The sequence below is a fragment of the Xiphias gladius genome, chromosome 1, assembly GCF_016859285.1.
Source record: "Xiphias gladius isolate SHS-SW01 ecotype Sanya breed wild chromosome 1, ASM1685928v1, whole genome shotgun sequence".
NCBI lineage: Eukaryota > Metazoa > Chordata > Actinopteri > Istiophoriformes > Xiphiidae > Xiphias > Xiphias gladius.
In genome coordinates, this window is record NC_053400.1 from 7,982,643 (window position 1) to 7,999,500 (window position 16,858).

The 16,858-nt window shown below is 40.0% G+C and overlaps 1 protein-coding gene across 1 annotated transcript in view; it reads left to right on the plus strand.

Annotated features, from left to right (window-relative positions):
- The first annotated feature begins 296 nt into the window (after nucleotides 1–296).
- Nucleotides 297–16,858, plus strand: part of ntrk3b (neurotrophic tyrosine kinase, receptor, type 3b) — a 147,268-nt gene continuing 130,706 nt past the window's right edge. Inside the window, exons 1-3 of the mRNA XM_040137960.1 lie at nucleotides 297–894; nucleotides 11,497–11,571; nucleotides 14,430–14,501. Coding sequence (XP_039993894.1) covers nucleotides 11,543–11,571; nucleotides 14,430–14,501 — 101 coding nt within the window. The 5' untranslated portion in view covers nucleotides 297–894; nucleotides 11,497–11,542. The remainder of the gene's footprint in view (nucleotides 895–11,496; nucleotides 11,572–14,429; nucleotides 14,502–16,858) is intronic.

Below are 16,858 nucleotides of genomic sequence, written 5' to 3' on the forward strand. Positions count from 1 at the left end.
CAGTGTGTAGGAATTAGGGGGATCTATTGGCAGAAATGGAAAATCATATGTATAATTATGTTTTCATTAGAGTATAATCTCCGTAAAATATGAATTGTTGAGTTTTTGTAGCTTAGAATGAGCCCTTCATATCTTCATAGGGAATCGGGCCTCTTCCACTGAGCCCGCAATGTCGCATCGCCATGTTTCTACAGTAGCCCAGAACGGACAAACGGCTCCAGGGAGGGCCTTTCATTTCTTTACGTTACCTGACGGCCACCGTAGGTTCTCCTACACGCTTGGAAAGGGAGGGGTATTCAGCAGGTTGCACTGTGCAACCTCACCGCTAAATGACACTAAATCCTACACACTGTTCCTTTATGTTATCGTTTTGGTTTTAGGGCCAGCGGCTCCACTGGGTCGACTCGCCCTCCCCATTCCCACTACGTTTCCAGACGCGACAGGAAGCTGTATTCAGCAAGAGAGGCAAACCCACCGAGCTACCTGCTCAGCACCAACCTGCAGCCTGACATATTTAGCAACTAGCTGGAGTACACAGTGGCGAATTTAGCATTTCGAAGATTAGCGATGGCAATCAAGAACCAGTTGCACTTGAAAACCGGTTCCAAATTGTCCGAACCATCGGAATCACATGCACTCCGAGTTTATCAATCCCTCTGACAGTCAGATCCGGGCGGCCATATTGCTGCGCCCAATAGTTGTGTAGGGCCCGGCAAATTGTGCAAGGCCCCGCCTCCCCCTCTTGTCAAAGCAGATGGCAATGTTTACAACTTCGGTGGGAGGATGAGGTGGAACTAACCATCCCCTTGGTCGCGAAAAAAGAGGGGGGGAAACCCCCCCCCACCCACACCAAAACAAGACACCATGAGAGTGAACTGCGGGAGCAGCAGCCAGGTAAACTTGTGTTCTCGCCTCTCCAAGTTTGATGTCAGCAAATAACAGTAACGTTAAGTCGATGTGCTAGCTTGCAGTTTGTAGCTCTCTCGGGTCTGTCTAGCTAACCATCGCTGGGCAGTGCGTCTCTTGGTCTGTCTGTGTCTCGCTGGCTTGAGAGCCACTCCCGGGGCTGTGTTCTTTGACTCTGTGCCTGACAAAAGTGCGAGTGAAATTACAACTGTTTGGTAAGTCCGATACATGTCCACGGGCAGCCGTGTTCGCAGAGGCTGCAGCTCGGAGGAAGTTAGCCCGCGTCGCGCGTCAACACGTGTCCCTGTGCGCGTGCACGAGAGGAAACCCGGGCTTCCCGCTGCGGGGGACCAGTCCGGACAACGTATGGACGTGATGGGACGCTCCATAGCCAAGACATTGATTATTTAGTCTCCCAGTCAGGTTTAGTTACAACTCTGGACTACTGCGAGATGGAAAGCAACGGATTGACGTTGACTATTGATTAAATATTGAATTTAAAATGTTGAGTAGCTGGGCATACTGGGCAATATGGATGCACATCTCTCAGTAAATAAAAACCCTCAAGTACTCAGCCAAGCCCTACTATAAATAGTATTTAAAGTATATTTGAGAATGTATAATAGGAAATCTGTGGGAGCCAGTTTGAATGGGCCTGATTTAGTTGATAAAATTAATAATAAAGCTCCCGCCATAGCCTATAGACTTGTGTTTACATTGTATAGCCAAAGATAATTATCATATTGTGAGAACTGAACTAATTACCATGCAGCACAGCCAAAGCACAGTGTTATATTTTCGACAATTTCTTATTTATGTTAATCTTAATATTCACTTATATTAAACGTCTATTGAAAATATTCAATACAGTTAAAATTGTTTGTTTATACCTCATTCGTGTTCTGTATAGGTTCGGCTTATCCTTAGACTGAAAGATGGAGCAAACTGTTTTAAAGGAGGGAGGGTTGTAGTGGGAGCACTGGGTGTTAATTTCACAAAGAAAGATGGCAACAGTGCTAGTTGTAATGTCTATAAAATGGTAATTTCCAGTAAGGGTGCAAACACATGCAAAATCCTGAAACATCTTTTTACGCAACATTGACTTAAATTCCAGGAATGCCATGTATTTGACACTATATGCACAAGTGCCACTGATTGCCCACCGCAGCGCGTCCATTACAGAGGGTAAATATCCTATGATATAATAGCGTTACCGCCAGGCAGGCAGGCTTAGCAGGTTTTTTCTTTGACTAAGAAAATCGAAATGAAAATGAATGCTGTACAAATATTCCCTCATTTCATCCTTTTGAGATGATGACAGACTTAGAGATGATAAAACAGATGCGTTGATGCTGAAAACCTGTGTAGGCCTGCTTTTTTTTCCACTGAGAACATTGATCAGGAATCGTTAAGGGAATCAATAAATACTCGGACCGATAAGTAGAATTGGTAATGGCACTTGTATCAAAAAATCTTATCATTTCCCATCCCTATTAAACCTCCACTGATCAGCCACAACATTAAAACCATTTGCCAGTTTTAATGTGAATATTGGACTTGGGCAGAAAGCAAGACAACTCCAAATGAATAGTAATGTTGCTCAGTGTGTATGTATAGACGACTGCTGTCATGTTGGCTGTAGCAGCATCAAAAAGTGATCATTTGTCAGTGTTCTGTTTACAGCTTGTCCTGTTGCCACCAAGTGGCACAAAAAAATCAGTTATTGCTGCTTTAAGTTCTTGGTTGCCATGAAAACAAAGCAGATTGATTCCTGTAAATGTTATACACATACATTTGAGAATTTATGAATGAGGCACTTACAGGGCACCACTTCCACTTTGAAAATGGCCTGTATTTAAGATTCAGTGCATTTAATGGTGTAATGATAACTGTGGTTTGACAGTATTGATGTACTCTGCTTATTATCCTGTGCAGGTGGAGGTATACAGTGTTGAAAGCGACATCCGTTGACTTTCAGATCAATTGTCCTCTGAGCTACTGCTGAGTAACTCCAGTATGGAGTCAGCTGAATCCGGAAAGGATCATAGCTTGATGACACTTGGCAAAATGGCATACTAATTATAGTCATTTTCATTTTGGGCAGAAATGCTTGAGCTCAGTCATGTGCGAAGCGTTGATACCTTTCAAAGCACGGACCAATGATCCCACGACGTTTAGCCTTGCCAAATCTCTGCTATGGATTGGCTGAGCCTGTAGCAATCAGTGACACTCAGAGGCTTAGGTAGTTTCCACCCAGGGCTGGATCGGCAAACTAGTGACACAGAACAGTCTGGGAGCAGCTTTGGGACGGCATCCTGGCTGCGAATATTAGCAGTGTTAAAACACTCTGAGCTGATGGCTCTGGCATGGATTCAGAACACCACCACTGTCACACACACGACAAGTCAACTGAATGGTAAAGTGGCTGACAGATATTGTCACCATGGGTAGAGCTGCACTTAGAGTTTAGTTGTAGAGACGGAATAAAATAATTAAATCACCAGAGTCGCTAATATAAATGATTGAGTATCAGGGTTTCACAGTTCATTATTTTCACACAATAGAGCCAAGATACTATTGTTTAGCTAATGCTGATTTCTGAAAATGAATCTCAATACTTGCCTTACTACACACACACACACATAAAGACACACAGTACTGAAGGCTTCTACAATAGCCCGGAGTCTGTGGTAGTGCCTAGAATACGCAAAGCTCTCATAACAAATTGAATGGTCAAACATTGTGAGACTTTGTATGTGTGTGTTTCTCATGGCTCAACAGCTTGAGTTGATAATCAGGAAGAATAATGTCATCTTCTTTAAGAACATTATGAGCATCAGGAATAGAATAAGTCTTTTATACTGATTTCCAGATTGTAAAAAAAGGAGAACAGCACCAAACAATAGAGAGAGAATTTTAAGAATGTTGCAGAATAAGGAATGAATGAAGAATGATAGTAATAGAGGTGAAAAATGAAAATCTATGCACTGTCTTGTTAAAAATGTAGTTCTCAGTGTGATTGTTATTGACAGGTGTACAGTTAAGGGTTTAAAGGCATTGTAGATATCATTTACTATATACTATAACCAATATAGAGTAACTACCCTCACAGTCTTCGTAGTGCTCTTTAAAAGGGCTTGTATAGTGCTGTAGCCTAAATAATGGCAAGGTCCACAGAGACCAGCACTCAGCAGAAGCAATTGTTAGGCTGATCGGCCCATAATTCGGGCCATCTCTCCCCTAGAGGATCAGTCCTTGGGAAACCACTGATAACTAAAGAAATCAACTGATATCTCATTCCTGCTATTTTTTCATTTCATTTTGTATTGAGCGAAAGTCCCTTTGTTAGGCTACTTTCTCTTTCCCTCCATTTGTCTGACCCTATGGATTTTCAGTTGCAGTTGCTGGAAAAATTGGGCTTTATCCTTAGTGCTGAATCCATCGTTTCTGTGCAGGCTGAATAACTTTTAATATAGCTGTAATTTGCTCAATTTTTCCCGTCACTTTTATATCGATATCATATTCTCCAGCTCACAGTCCCTGCTGTTAATGTAATTGAGACAAATTGTCACAATTTGCCCAGTTTTCATATTTTTTCAGTAAAAGTGCAGTGGAGAAGAGTGGTGAGCCCATTTGTTTCCATTATGTTTCTATCTGCCAATATGAACGCTGAATCATGTTTTAAAATTTTAACCTTAATTTATCAGAGGAAGACTAACTTAGCGTACATGCTCATTTTATGTCTTGTGATAAACACACGGATGAAATAAGAGAAGGAAAGGAGATTCCTTTCTCCCCGCCAACCTTCCTGTGCACAGCACCTGCTGTTAGACTTAGCTCCTCCAGTAAAGCTTTTGTTTCTTTCAGTGTGTCTAGCTGTGTGGACATGAAGCAGGGTGGAGCTCCGGCTCCAGTCTCTGTAGAAATAAAGGTGAAAAAAAGTCCACCGCACTCTGCAGTGGGTTTTGTATATTAATACTGATGTTTGAGGCCATTTTATAAATCAAATTCTGACCAACAGATGGAAGGCAGATATAATTTCGTAGGCTCATACATTAGGAAGGAAGCCGGTACATCTGTCTGCCTATGCGTGTGATTGCATTTGCATAGAGGTAACAGGCGTTGGTTTGTCTCAGTGAAGGCGACCGGAGAGATCGTAATACTTGATTCCCATTTACAGGCTTTGAATGCCAAATGTCCCCATGATTGGTTTGGAGGATGACTTGTTCTAGCCGACCAGTTGCAGTAAATGTTGAGCGAAATAGCTCCCTTTCCTCTGTTTTTCACCATCGCTACTTCCTCTGTGTCCTTTTCTTCCAACTCTCGGCCTCATCTTTACAATGCAGCTTGCAAACACTTACGAGTCAAGCATTTAAAAACACACACACACACACACACACACACACACACACACTCAAAGAAAAACAGGTTATCTGATTGATGTTAGGCGTGTGCTTTAATCTAAAGGAGTGCTACTTTACCACTGTGTCCCCACTCTGACTTGTTCGGACCGTAGAAGAGTGCTGCTCTGCCTCTATGAAAACAGAGAGGGAGGCAGAGTGTAGATCAATATCCCAGGAACTCACCAGAGACATGCTATTTTATTAAACATTTTCCCATTAAGGCGGTGGCGCGAGCGTTGTAGATCATCCCAACAAAGTCGTAAATCACAGACAGACAGCAGTATTGGAAACAATGGGCAGAATCAGAGGAGATTACCCAGAAACAGAAGATATTTGGTGTTTGTGCCACTGGGAGCCTCATGTATCTTGTTCTTATATTACTGCACATTTCAGCTGACGAAATGCTTAAGTGATAGTGTAGCATCAAAATCATAGCATGTCCATCACATCTTCATGTTAAAGGCACAGCAAAAATGATTCATTAACAAGGACTGACTGAAGTACCTTATAGGATACTATACACTTATGAAGTATTTTATACTCTACATTATTTCATTTTATTATTTTATAATATTATATACCATAGTGTCACTTTGCTGCATATTAAAAAAATTAATGCTTTCCCGCTGTTGCCAAGTGAGCAGGTTATTTGGAGTAAAGTTGGGAGGTGCTATGCTGAAGGGCGGAAGCTCATCAATGACAAATCTGCTACGTGAACACAAGGTAGATTTAAAGCAGCATTTAGTCACTTAAGATCCCGATATTAGTACCAGGAGTTGGTGGAGGCTATAAAAGAACTTAAAGGAGAGTAAATACTGGGCTTACATTCATCGAGTGGCCAGAAACAAGGCTTTAAATTAATGCCAGTGTTACTCCCTGTCTGCTGGATGTAAGAAATAAGCAATTGTTTGCCAACATGTTATCCATATCAATTTATTAGGATGTTAATATATAAGTGTTGTGTTTACGGCTTGTCCTGCTGCCCACAAGCGGAAAAAAAATGTATACAGCTTTTACAGGTCACAGCCATATGTTGGTGTTAGGGTAATCATTTCTCCATAGTTACAATCTTTTAGACAAATGAAAAAGCTGATGGAGCAAACTATAGCCTGACCTTACATAGAAGGGTCTACAAAAAGTCTTACTAGTCCTCCAATATAATTTTCTTAAACAACTATTTGAATCTCAGATCCTATAGCTTACAAATCTTGTTGTGCTCACCTGTTATGAAATGAAAAAACTTGTTTTCTTCTGGTGCTCATATTCAGAGAGGCTCAGAAAAAGACACAGGTGTAGGTAGGGGTTCAGTGCGTAGCCCAGGGCCAGCTCAACACAACAGATGGCTGTTGCTGGGATCGAATCTGTTACTGTTTGGTTCCAGGGTGTTCTCCTCAAGCACCGAACCACCCTGCCACCCAGTTTAGACTGTTCTTTGTTGGCGGTCATTTTCTAAAACAGATGGAAGGTGGCTGTAATTTCATGGGCTTGTATGTTAGAGTGCAAGCTGGTAGATCTGCCTGTACAATTTGTTCTGATAGTTTCCTGCTTATTTCCTTTGTAGGTACCAGTTATTAATAACATCATAACAAATTTATTTAGAGAGCACTTTGGACAGGATTGTCGTAAAATACTGTAAAGAGAACAAACGATTTAAAGGCATATAAGAGAGAACATACAAGAATAAAGGCGATAGTCTTTCATTCTAATCGTGCTGTCAAGAAAAAAAAACTCACATACCCTTTTCTTATTTTGCTCAAATCTGCTTTCTTCTGTGTAATATTCATTTTGACAAGCATCAATTTAAGTTATTGCACTGTCTCAATCATTGTAAGTCTGGATGAGAGTGTCTTCTCGCATGCCTGAAATGTAAAATCTTAGCATCTCCATTACTTTTCGAATTATGTTGACTTTATTTTTGTACCATTTAATATGTGCATTCTCCAAGGATCTGGGAATAACAGGAGAGAGATTGAATGCCACTGTATTATAATAGCATCTCTGTTATTCATATCCATCTTTTCACAGCAGTCTAATCCATATGCATATTCAGTGTGCCGCGTACAATCAGAGGTTCTGAGCAGACAGCATGCACAGGTCCGCAGGGAGGTGTTGCCTGCTTCCTCTGTGCTGTTTGTTGACAGCAGCTTGATAAAAAATGAGGATGGTGCAAAATAATATCACAGAGGATAAAGCATAAATATTGCTGAAATTTTGTTCCATCAATGCAAGCCGGTCATACTGCCTTGTGTATTTAATCACTGTAGATGCCAAATTCCTTTAAGACCTTCCCCAATGCTGACAGAAACAGTATGAAACTGTCAAACTTTTTCAGTTCATTGAATGAATAAAAAAGACTGCTGAGATCTTAGAGACACATGGTTCAGTTCTGCACATCAGCTCTTTTAATATGATGGCAAACAGGTGAACTGATTCTTACCTGGCAGTAATTTTGGTGGCGGTGGAAAACATTTAGATAATTATATTCCCATCCTGTCCCTAAAGATTTTGAAATCCGCCATACTTCTTTCATGTTTATTAAGGAAGAGTGTCTTGTCGCTGTTGCTCCATCATTCAAGTAATAAAAGTAGCGATGTCATGTTTAATACTGACGCTGCAGGGTGTTTGTCAAGCAGTTCTCCGCCAATATTTTATCATTTTTACAGAATCACATGATCATGACTAAGAAGATATTGCTTTTTGTTTAGTTTCTCTCCATTTCTTTTTCTTTTCTTTCTGTTATGTGAAAAACTAAAATATTCTCTTTTATTTAACTCTCCGATGCTGAAATACTAATTTATTCCTTTTAAGTAAGCTTTAGGATGAGTGAGGATTTTTGCATTAGTCTTTACTGTTGTTAAAAAAAAAAACAGAGTTATCTATTTTTTGTACTTATTTGGCTGTTTTAATCTAGTTGTTACTGCATTTTCCTCATACCTTTTTTAAAAAAAAAAATTATTTTTGTGTTAGCTGTGCGTCATCTTCAGCTTTGTTGTGCTGCCTTTATTAGCTGTGTATTTTTGCATTCTGTATAACAGCTAGACGAAGGCCCTGTGCCAAAATGTGTTGGTTGTAGGAAGTGCAGACTCCTACAGTAAGTCAGCTCTTATCGGTGATGCTGTTATTTTTCACCTTTCATGTGACTCCAGCCTCATTTAATTTACTTGTGTCGCTTGTGATCAAAACAGTTTCAATTATCTCTGGGAAAGTGACACTTTTTGTAATTAGCTATGTGGGAAACTACCCAACAAATCCTGGTTAATTAATACAATGCAAATGCACAATTTAGAAGCTATTTTTTTTACACTGTTAAAGACTAATTAAACATTCTCAAAATTTAAATTTTTGACATAGAATTGGAAAAGGTAATAAGTAATTTAGTAATTTAAACTTTAATGTATATTCTGACCTCCAGGGAGTAGAATTACATTGTTAGCATCTGTCACTTCACCTGTATGACATAGCCAGTGAGAGTTCATCCCATCCTCATCAAGTGTATCCATCTGCAGCCGCAACACGAATGTGAAGGAAGTTGAAGGCAGTTAGACTTCCAAATACATTTAGGGGTTAGGCGTGGTTTGTACTCTCCTTCGCTGCTAACAAATGACTGCTGCAAATGATAATGGGCGTGGTTAGTAGGGCCTGCAAGACTGCAGCTGGACCCTTCTCAACCTCATAGCAAATGAAACCCCAGCGTGCGGACTTCATTTCCTGTGAGCCTGCCCTCTCTGCCTTTCACTGGGGCAACACAGCAGTATTGGAAATAAGCAGAGCCTTGTGAGGGGAATCCGTCATGTCTGCTTGCAGGTCACATTAATGACTCAGCTCCCTGTCTTCACAATCAGCTGCTTTCAGTGCAACACTAATCTCAAAATCAGCAGTGTCACTCTGCCAGTGTGAAGCAGTTACAGCTGCCAAACACATTCACATTCATGCACACAAACATTCATTTTGCACCCATGCAGTAGTCGCCTTTTACTGCCTTCACAGTGATAGCACGATGATATGTTTCTATGTTTGTATATACAGTATGAATAAATGGCTGTCCACAGTATTACTTCGCTTATATAACACTGGTAACTCTGGCAGTGTTTATTAGCACCCAATATATTTTACAATTCCACTTATTTAAACGTTGGTCACCTTTGTAATCCTGTAGCTTGGCTTGCTTGTTCTCTGTTTTATCCTGCATACATCTAATAACCCTTGTACACTTAACTACTTCATGTGTCTTGGGTTGATTGGACAGCTGTTCAATATCAACAAACTAAGTGTAATGCATCCAGGCATTTAAGATGGACTGAAATCCGATTGTAGATGCATTCTAGCTAGATGCTGAAAATGTGTAAATGCAGCCGTCTCATCCAGATGCATACACAAGCTTTACTCCTTCCAACTACATCGGTAAGTGGTCTGTGGCAGCAGCGTCCAAAGGCCCTGCCACACACTGTATGATAATGGCTTAAGTAACAGAAACCAAAATTAGCTGTTGTTTTTTAAATTATTATTATTATTATTTTAATTTAAGTGACAGGAAAATGCAGCTCAAGTAATTTTAAAACTTACAGTACAATCTTGACCAGTTTGACCACTGAAGGACCTGTGTTCTTCTGGTGTTTTGCATTTATAGGTGCAAGTGCATAATCACCACCATCTTGCCAGGAGTAGACCCAACCATGATTTGCATGTGGCTTTGGAAAACATTAACGGGTTGCAATCAGATTTGTGATCTGAGTAATGGAAACACTCATTTGTGTGTGTGTGTGCGTGTGTGTGTGTGTCTATAATATATATATATATATATATATATATATATATATATATATATATATATATATATATATATCTCTCTCTCTCCTGAAATCAGACGCTGATCAGACTGATTTGGTGCCAACATTGTTTCAAAGATATTGTGGTAAAGCAGGCGTATTTTGTTTTCAAAATGACTATGCAAACAAATGTGTATCAGAACAGCAGTATGAACAGCTAGTGTGAAAGCAGACAAGCAGGGAGAGGGAACATTTGAATCTGGTTTGTTTAAAGCAAACAAACCCAATGTAAAAGCTGTCCCAGTTTTTCGGTGCACCTGCACAATTGTTGTTTGCAATTAGTTCAGATCTCCCAAACCATTTGGCCAATACAAGCGCAATTTTCTGTGCTTCAGCTCACATTACAGTCAAAATTGCTGGTATTCTCAATGTAATCAGAATTTTAAAACAATTTTTCTGGAAAAACATCCAGAAATAGCACCACTAATGTTCTCTTATCGCTAACTGCTCCCACCTGCCAGCCTTCATAAAAGTATCCAGTAGTGCTGGTTACATTTGGCAGACCTGTGTCTTCCTCTCCACCAAAAGCAAGTGATGCACCCAGAGTGCAGTGCAGAGATCAAACAAAATGTCTCAGGTGCTGTTTCATCATTGTACACCAGATGAACAAGAGCCAAAAGATACAGGAGCACAAGTTTTGCCAAAACCAACTGCAGAAATGTTTTTTTCCTGCTTTTTTCTGGTTGCAGAACTCATACGGACTAATAGAATTTGAGTGCAATTCAAATATTAGACATGGCCTGCAGGACTGGCATGCACTGTATATGCATATACATGTACATGCACATGTAGGTTTACTTTATAGCACCTTTCAAATGAACCGCTAATCATACCATAACCATGTCCTCCGCTACAACTCCTCATTTCCCCGGCTTAATTGAAACTGGTGTGCCCTATGTGGGTTGCCTATTTAATTTTTTAAATTATAAAAACAAATGATTTACAAATGCTCTTTTACCTGAAGCCAATTTAGAGACGCTAGCTTCACTTCTTTCATCCCATCATATAGAAAGAGTTTTCCCTGGGAGTCTCATAGTATTAGAAGAAGTAAAGTCCTCTGCAGTATTTATATGGTCTGTCCGCTCACACTTCTCCTCACATACTGTAGGTTAAGCTTCAGAAGCTGCCTCTTGGCAATTAAATCTATCAGAGGGCAGCAGAGAGCGCTCTGTCAGAACTGTTCCAATAATTGCAATTTAAATGAATATGGATTCAAAAACTTTGACAACACACAGACAGTTATTTTGCAATTTGGGCCTGAAAAAGAAGAATTTTCTCCTGTCATGTCACCTGGTTTGTTTTCTTTTCTCCTTGGATGAGCAGGAACCTCTCATTTACTATTCTCTTCTTTCTGTTCACAGACATATAGAGAACTGGACAGGACTGCAGACTCTGAGAGACGTCGATATGGAACTCTATACTGGACTCCAGAGACTGTGAGTGTTGATGCTGTTATCTGGCTGGGAGCATGGGGGAGACCACTCACAGACACTTCACTTTTTTTCAGTCCTACTGTGTTTCAGATCTGGAAAAGGACAGTAGAACCTGTACTGCTGTTAATCCCTGTTTTCCGTCAGGTTGCCTGCCATCTTACTGCAGAGAGGCCAATGTTTTTCTCCTCGAAAGAGAAGTAGCTCAGAACACAAGCAGCTGAAGCACAACCAGCCAGTTATTGGGATTTAATGTCCGCTACGTCTCTGAATGTGACTCAATCCAGGCTCATTTTAAGAGGAGATGACAAGGTGTTAGTCGGGTTGTGGAGAGAGAGGGGTGTGTTTCTCATCCTAATACAAGCTGATGTTTAAACAAGCTTTTAATTCTTGAAAGTCACACGCCTGTGGAACATCCCCTTCGCTTAGCTTAGCCACTGATCAAATAATGCTAAAAAGCTGCAGGGAAAATTGAATTAGGGGTCCCTGTTGTAGCGTTGTGATTTTTTTTTTTGTATTCTCATCTCTTCACTTCTTAAAGAAATGTTACGCTCCTTTCCTGCTTTGCTGCCCTGCACTATGAGGCCACATCCTTTTACATTCCTCTATTCCCATTCTCTCTCCGCAGAGAACCGTATTCTCCTTTGCCCTCCCAAGTCAGAGCTGGCCTCTCCCCTGATCCCTTTGATCCCTCATCAGGGAAGCCAAGTGCAATATCTCCACCACTAAATTAGCATTTTTCTCATTACCACCACCTCTCTCCTGGTACCTTGTCTGGGGACGCCAGCTCCTCCCCACCTAAAGTCGGGCCTTCCCAGGAAAGGCTGTTGCCTTGCGTGATGCTGCCTTTTGGGGCTGTTAGCAGTATGGAGGGATGAATGATAAAAAGTTACTCTAGAATACCTTCCATAACTTCATTTTACAGTTTAACTCATTCATCGGAATTTGAATAAAATGAAAAAAAGATGCAATAATTCATTTGAAAAAAACAAACAAAACAGACTTATTAAATATTAAATATAAGTGTACATCTCCAGAATAATAAGATGACTGCATTCCTCACCTGTTTATTGTTTTATTCTACAAGGAAGCCACCAGATTATCCTCACCTTTTTACAAGTGTAACACTATTACTGCTGCTTGTATGCTCAGACTTTTGAGTTCACTTATTATTAATGAAATAGCATATAGACTACAGACTTTTTCTTTTGGTTAGAGCTGTCCATAGCAATCTCACTGAAATATATCTGTTTTAACAGTAGTTGCAGTAGTTGCATGAAATTTACTGTATTCAGTTACCTTAAAAGGTAAGGCTGGTGATATTGTATTGTTTTCTGCTCGTCAACAAATCCCATGAAGAGACCAAAACCAATGTTGCGTTGTCAGTGTCTCGATGCTTTTTGACTTCCCCAGCCTTTCTGTGGCCCCAAGCACACTGGTTCCTACTGAGAGCATTAATGTTTAAAAACAGGTCACATTTTTATACTTTAATTTTTTGAAAAGGGCTAAATAATTTACTTAAAAAGCTGGGAGCTTTAGTTTTTGGCAAACATTACTCACACCAGAGTAAACTGCATTCATTGGGGTCTGTTTTCAGCTGCAGATTAATACACATTTCGTGCACTAGTGAGCTTTTGCAGCAGTAGGATGCTGTATATAGGATGAAATAAAAATAAACTAAAATATGTGTGTTCATGGTAATGACGGAACATGTCACCCAGTGCAGCAGTGTGGCTCACTGATGTCTTTTTAATGCTGGACAGCAATGGAGTTCTATGGCACAGCAATAAGATGAAGGTGTCATGCTTTGGCCACAAAGGAAATACTTTTTAGTAGGATCAATCCATTGCCAGTTTTGGTCTTTTAATGGGACTTGTGACAATAGGGAAAAACCAGAATATAACCAGACATATCCCTGTTATTTTGCATCATTGTGCTAACAACAGATATGTGCTAAAATGTGTACCTTTTATTTTAATTAGCTGCTAGTTAGCATCTCCCAAATTTTGGCATCTACATGTTCAAGTAGATTTCAGATGTTTTTTATGTTGTGTATATTAAAAGCACCCTTCAGGTAAAAAAGGTTTTGGTGAAATGCTGTGGCCTTTCAGTTGGTTCTTTGTATGAAAAACGAAATGACACAAAAGAAAAAAAAGAAAAAAAAATCCTGTATTGTACCTTCTCGTTTGGCCAAATCTGTTTTGGTCTGGCCTCCAAAACTTTACATTCACATTAAATGCAACAAAAATCAGATCACTGCTGTTTAAAGAGATGATTGTGTACTAAATAATTGTCATTACCGTGCGAGGATTAGTTTAGTTTTAGATTTAGTTTCATCATTATTTCATTCCCCTACAAGTTAACGCAGTGAGGGAATGTGTTAGAATGCACGCTCTAATCAGAGGTTTCACTCGCTTTACAGTAAAGACAATGCAAGTTCACACACTTTCATTTAATGGTGGTTCTAAATGAACGTCCATGTCTCTCTCGGCTCTGCAGGGTGTAGAAACGCAGATTCAAAATTAGAGTGGACAGATAATTGTGACTCGTTACAGTAGATTGCTGCAGAAAAGACAAAAAGATGTACAAATGTCTTGAAATGGAAAAGCACCATTTTATGTGTTTAAAGCTAGTTTATTTGTAGTTTAACAAAAAATGACAAAACATTTTCAAACTAGAAAAGACAAAACAACAGACAAGGAGCAGATAGGTTCCTTGACAGACAGGCGATGAAATGCACCGAGAATAAGTAAGTGACCTTGATGGCCTTGATGCAGTTACTGTACATGATCATTTCACTGCATTTGTATGTGCCCACGCTTTTCTTCGCTGTTTCATCTACATTTTATCATTCTTAATTTCAGAACTATCATGAATTGCAACCTGAGGGTGATCCAGGCTCGAGCGTTCGCTCAGAACCCACACCTACGCTATATGTGAGTAAATATTCTTTCTTTGACAACCATGTTTCCTGTGCCCTTCAAAAGATTTATTATGAACCGTAATGCCTGACAGCTTGCAGTATATGGCTAAAGATATGTTAGTGTGAGCAGAAGATGATGCAGTTGATAGAGACTGAATTCAGGAAAACTGTAGTGCTGCCATTACCGTTGCAACAGCCGCACATCTTAAATGAGACATCCATTATTTTCCTTGGATAATTGGATTCCTATCTGCCCCGGTTCTTTGTGCTTCAGCAGAACAACATGCAGAAGACGCACTTCCATTTAGTCTGCACTCGCCAAATGGACAATTTATCCAGGAGGCCGAGCATCAGAGAGCTGGGTGAAGACCAAAGTAATTTCTTTAACAAAGGCTGATGTGTCACCATATGACAGCCTGTTATACCCCAATTTTCCGGAAGTAAACGTGGTGAGGAACCCAGTTACCGTCTTTTACCTGAACACACTGCCATTTGCAATTTCCACTTGTCGACTGAGAGGCAGTTTGGTCTCTCTTAAATCTGTGCATCTTGCACTGCGTGTGTGGGGTGGAGAGAGAGCAAGTAGTAGTTAATAATGTGAATGGTAAAGTAACATGCAGTATTTGTCATCTGAGAACTTAATCTTGTCTGTTAATGAGACAGAAAAGACTACTCTGTTTATCGAATTGATGTTTTTACAAGCTGACTTTTGGGCATCTTAGCGTTTGTGTGTGTGTGTGCGTGTGTGTGTGTGTGTACTTCTTTAAAAGAGAGTTGGTATTTTTTGTCTCTTTATCTAGTTAGGTGATTGGTAGAGCTAATCTAGCTCATCAACATTGAATGAAAGTTATTTGAATCCTGTCTTCACTTTAAATTTCTCCCCAGGAGGTGGATTTGCTATCACAGGACTGAAAACAAATAAATGATTTTAACCCTCTCACTTCCTCCTCCCTTTTACTAAACATAATTGCTGTGCAGTGGTAAGGGACTTAAAAAACTACAAAGTGATTGGCAGTGAATACCTTTTTTCTCTTGTTCTCGCCTGTGGTTTAATCATAAATTAGAGTGTGAAATTCATCTGACTGTTGCCAGGTGACCTGAGGATGATGATGTCAAAGAAGATTAATTATTATGCCTAAGCTTAGCCTCAGACGGCCGACCTCATTGATGTCTGTGTCAGAGAGGTCTGCTCAAAGCCCGGGACATCAGACCCTCCTTTGTGAGGAGAATTGAAGTGATTCTCTTCATCACGTTCAGGCCCACACAGGCTAAAACACACACAAGAAATATATCACTGATCCCATGTGTCGTAAACCCGATGACTGTAATTAACACCAACTGTTTTTAATTCAAAATCTTCTACTCTGTGGTAAATACATGTATCACGCATGGTTTTGTATTTATCACAGTACGTATTTTGTCACATACCTTGAATTCACAATTGACCATTCGCTGGACCCCTCCTCTGAACGGTGATGTTGAAATTGTGTGCATGGGGCTGTAGTAAAAGTGATTCTCTGTATTAAGTGTAGGGAATTGATTACACAGTGTTTTTATCTCCTTTAATGTAGGCTGCAAACGCCAGCATGTCTGGCTAACTAGCTTATTACGTACAGTCGAAACTGAGCCTTGCTTCCAAGGCCAGCAGCATTTCCTACTACATCGTTTTTTTGGGGTTACATTCCGATAAAAAAGCTTGGTCATGACTGCCACGTACACTGTGTAGCACTTAGCCACGGTGTGGGAGCTGCTCCTGACAGCTGTCAGACTAGGGGCTAACATTAGCAGTTCTGTCCTGCTCTACTGGATTAGGGGACGTTTACTCCAGTGACCCCAGCCAAATTCACTGTCCGAGACAGTGTTACTTTTGCCGGAAACATCAGTTGCTCCTCATCCTATGAGGCTTTTCTGTTGTAATATTAAAACTGAAACATAAAATATGAACAATCAAGAATAAATCCTAAATAACATTTAGCTTTTCTAAGTAAGCTAAGCAGCTAAAAGGGGCTAAGCTAAAATTATATAACAGATTTCTCCTTATCATACTAAAAAATGATAAGACTAACTAACTTCAATACAAGAACAATACTGTTTCTGCTCACAAGCTCTACCAGGCTGGATATTCTGACTAAAACATCTGCCTGGTTCATTAGAAATGAACTCAGCTATATTTAAAATCCTTCTTTGTAGCCTTGTTTATTTTCCTAGTGTCTCTTATCAAAGCATCAGTGCTGTCATTATAAGGTGACCTCTATGGGCCCACTATATTTTATTTGAGCCCAAAATAAACCTAATTACAGTGTACCATAGTCTATAATAGAGAGAGTAAGCCAACTTTATTCTGATCAGCAGGATATTGGTACATAAAGG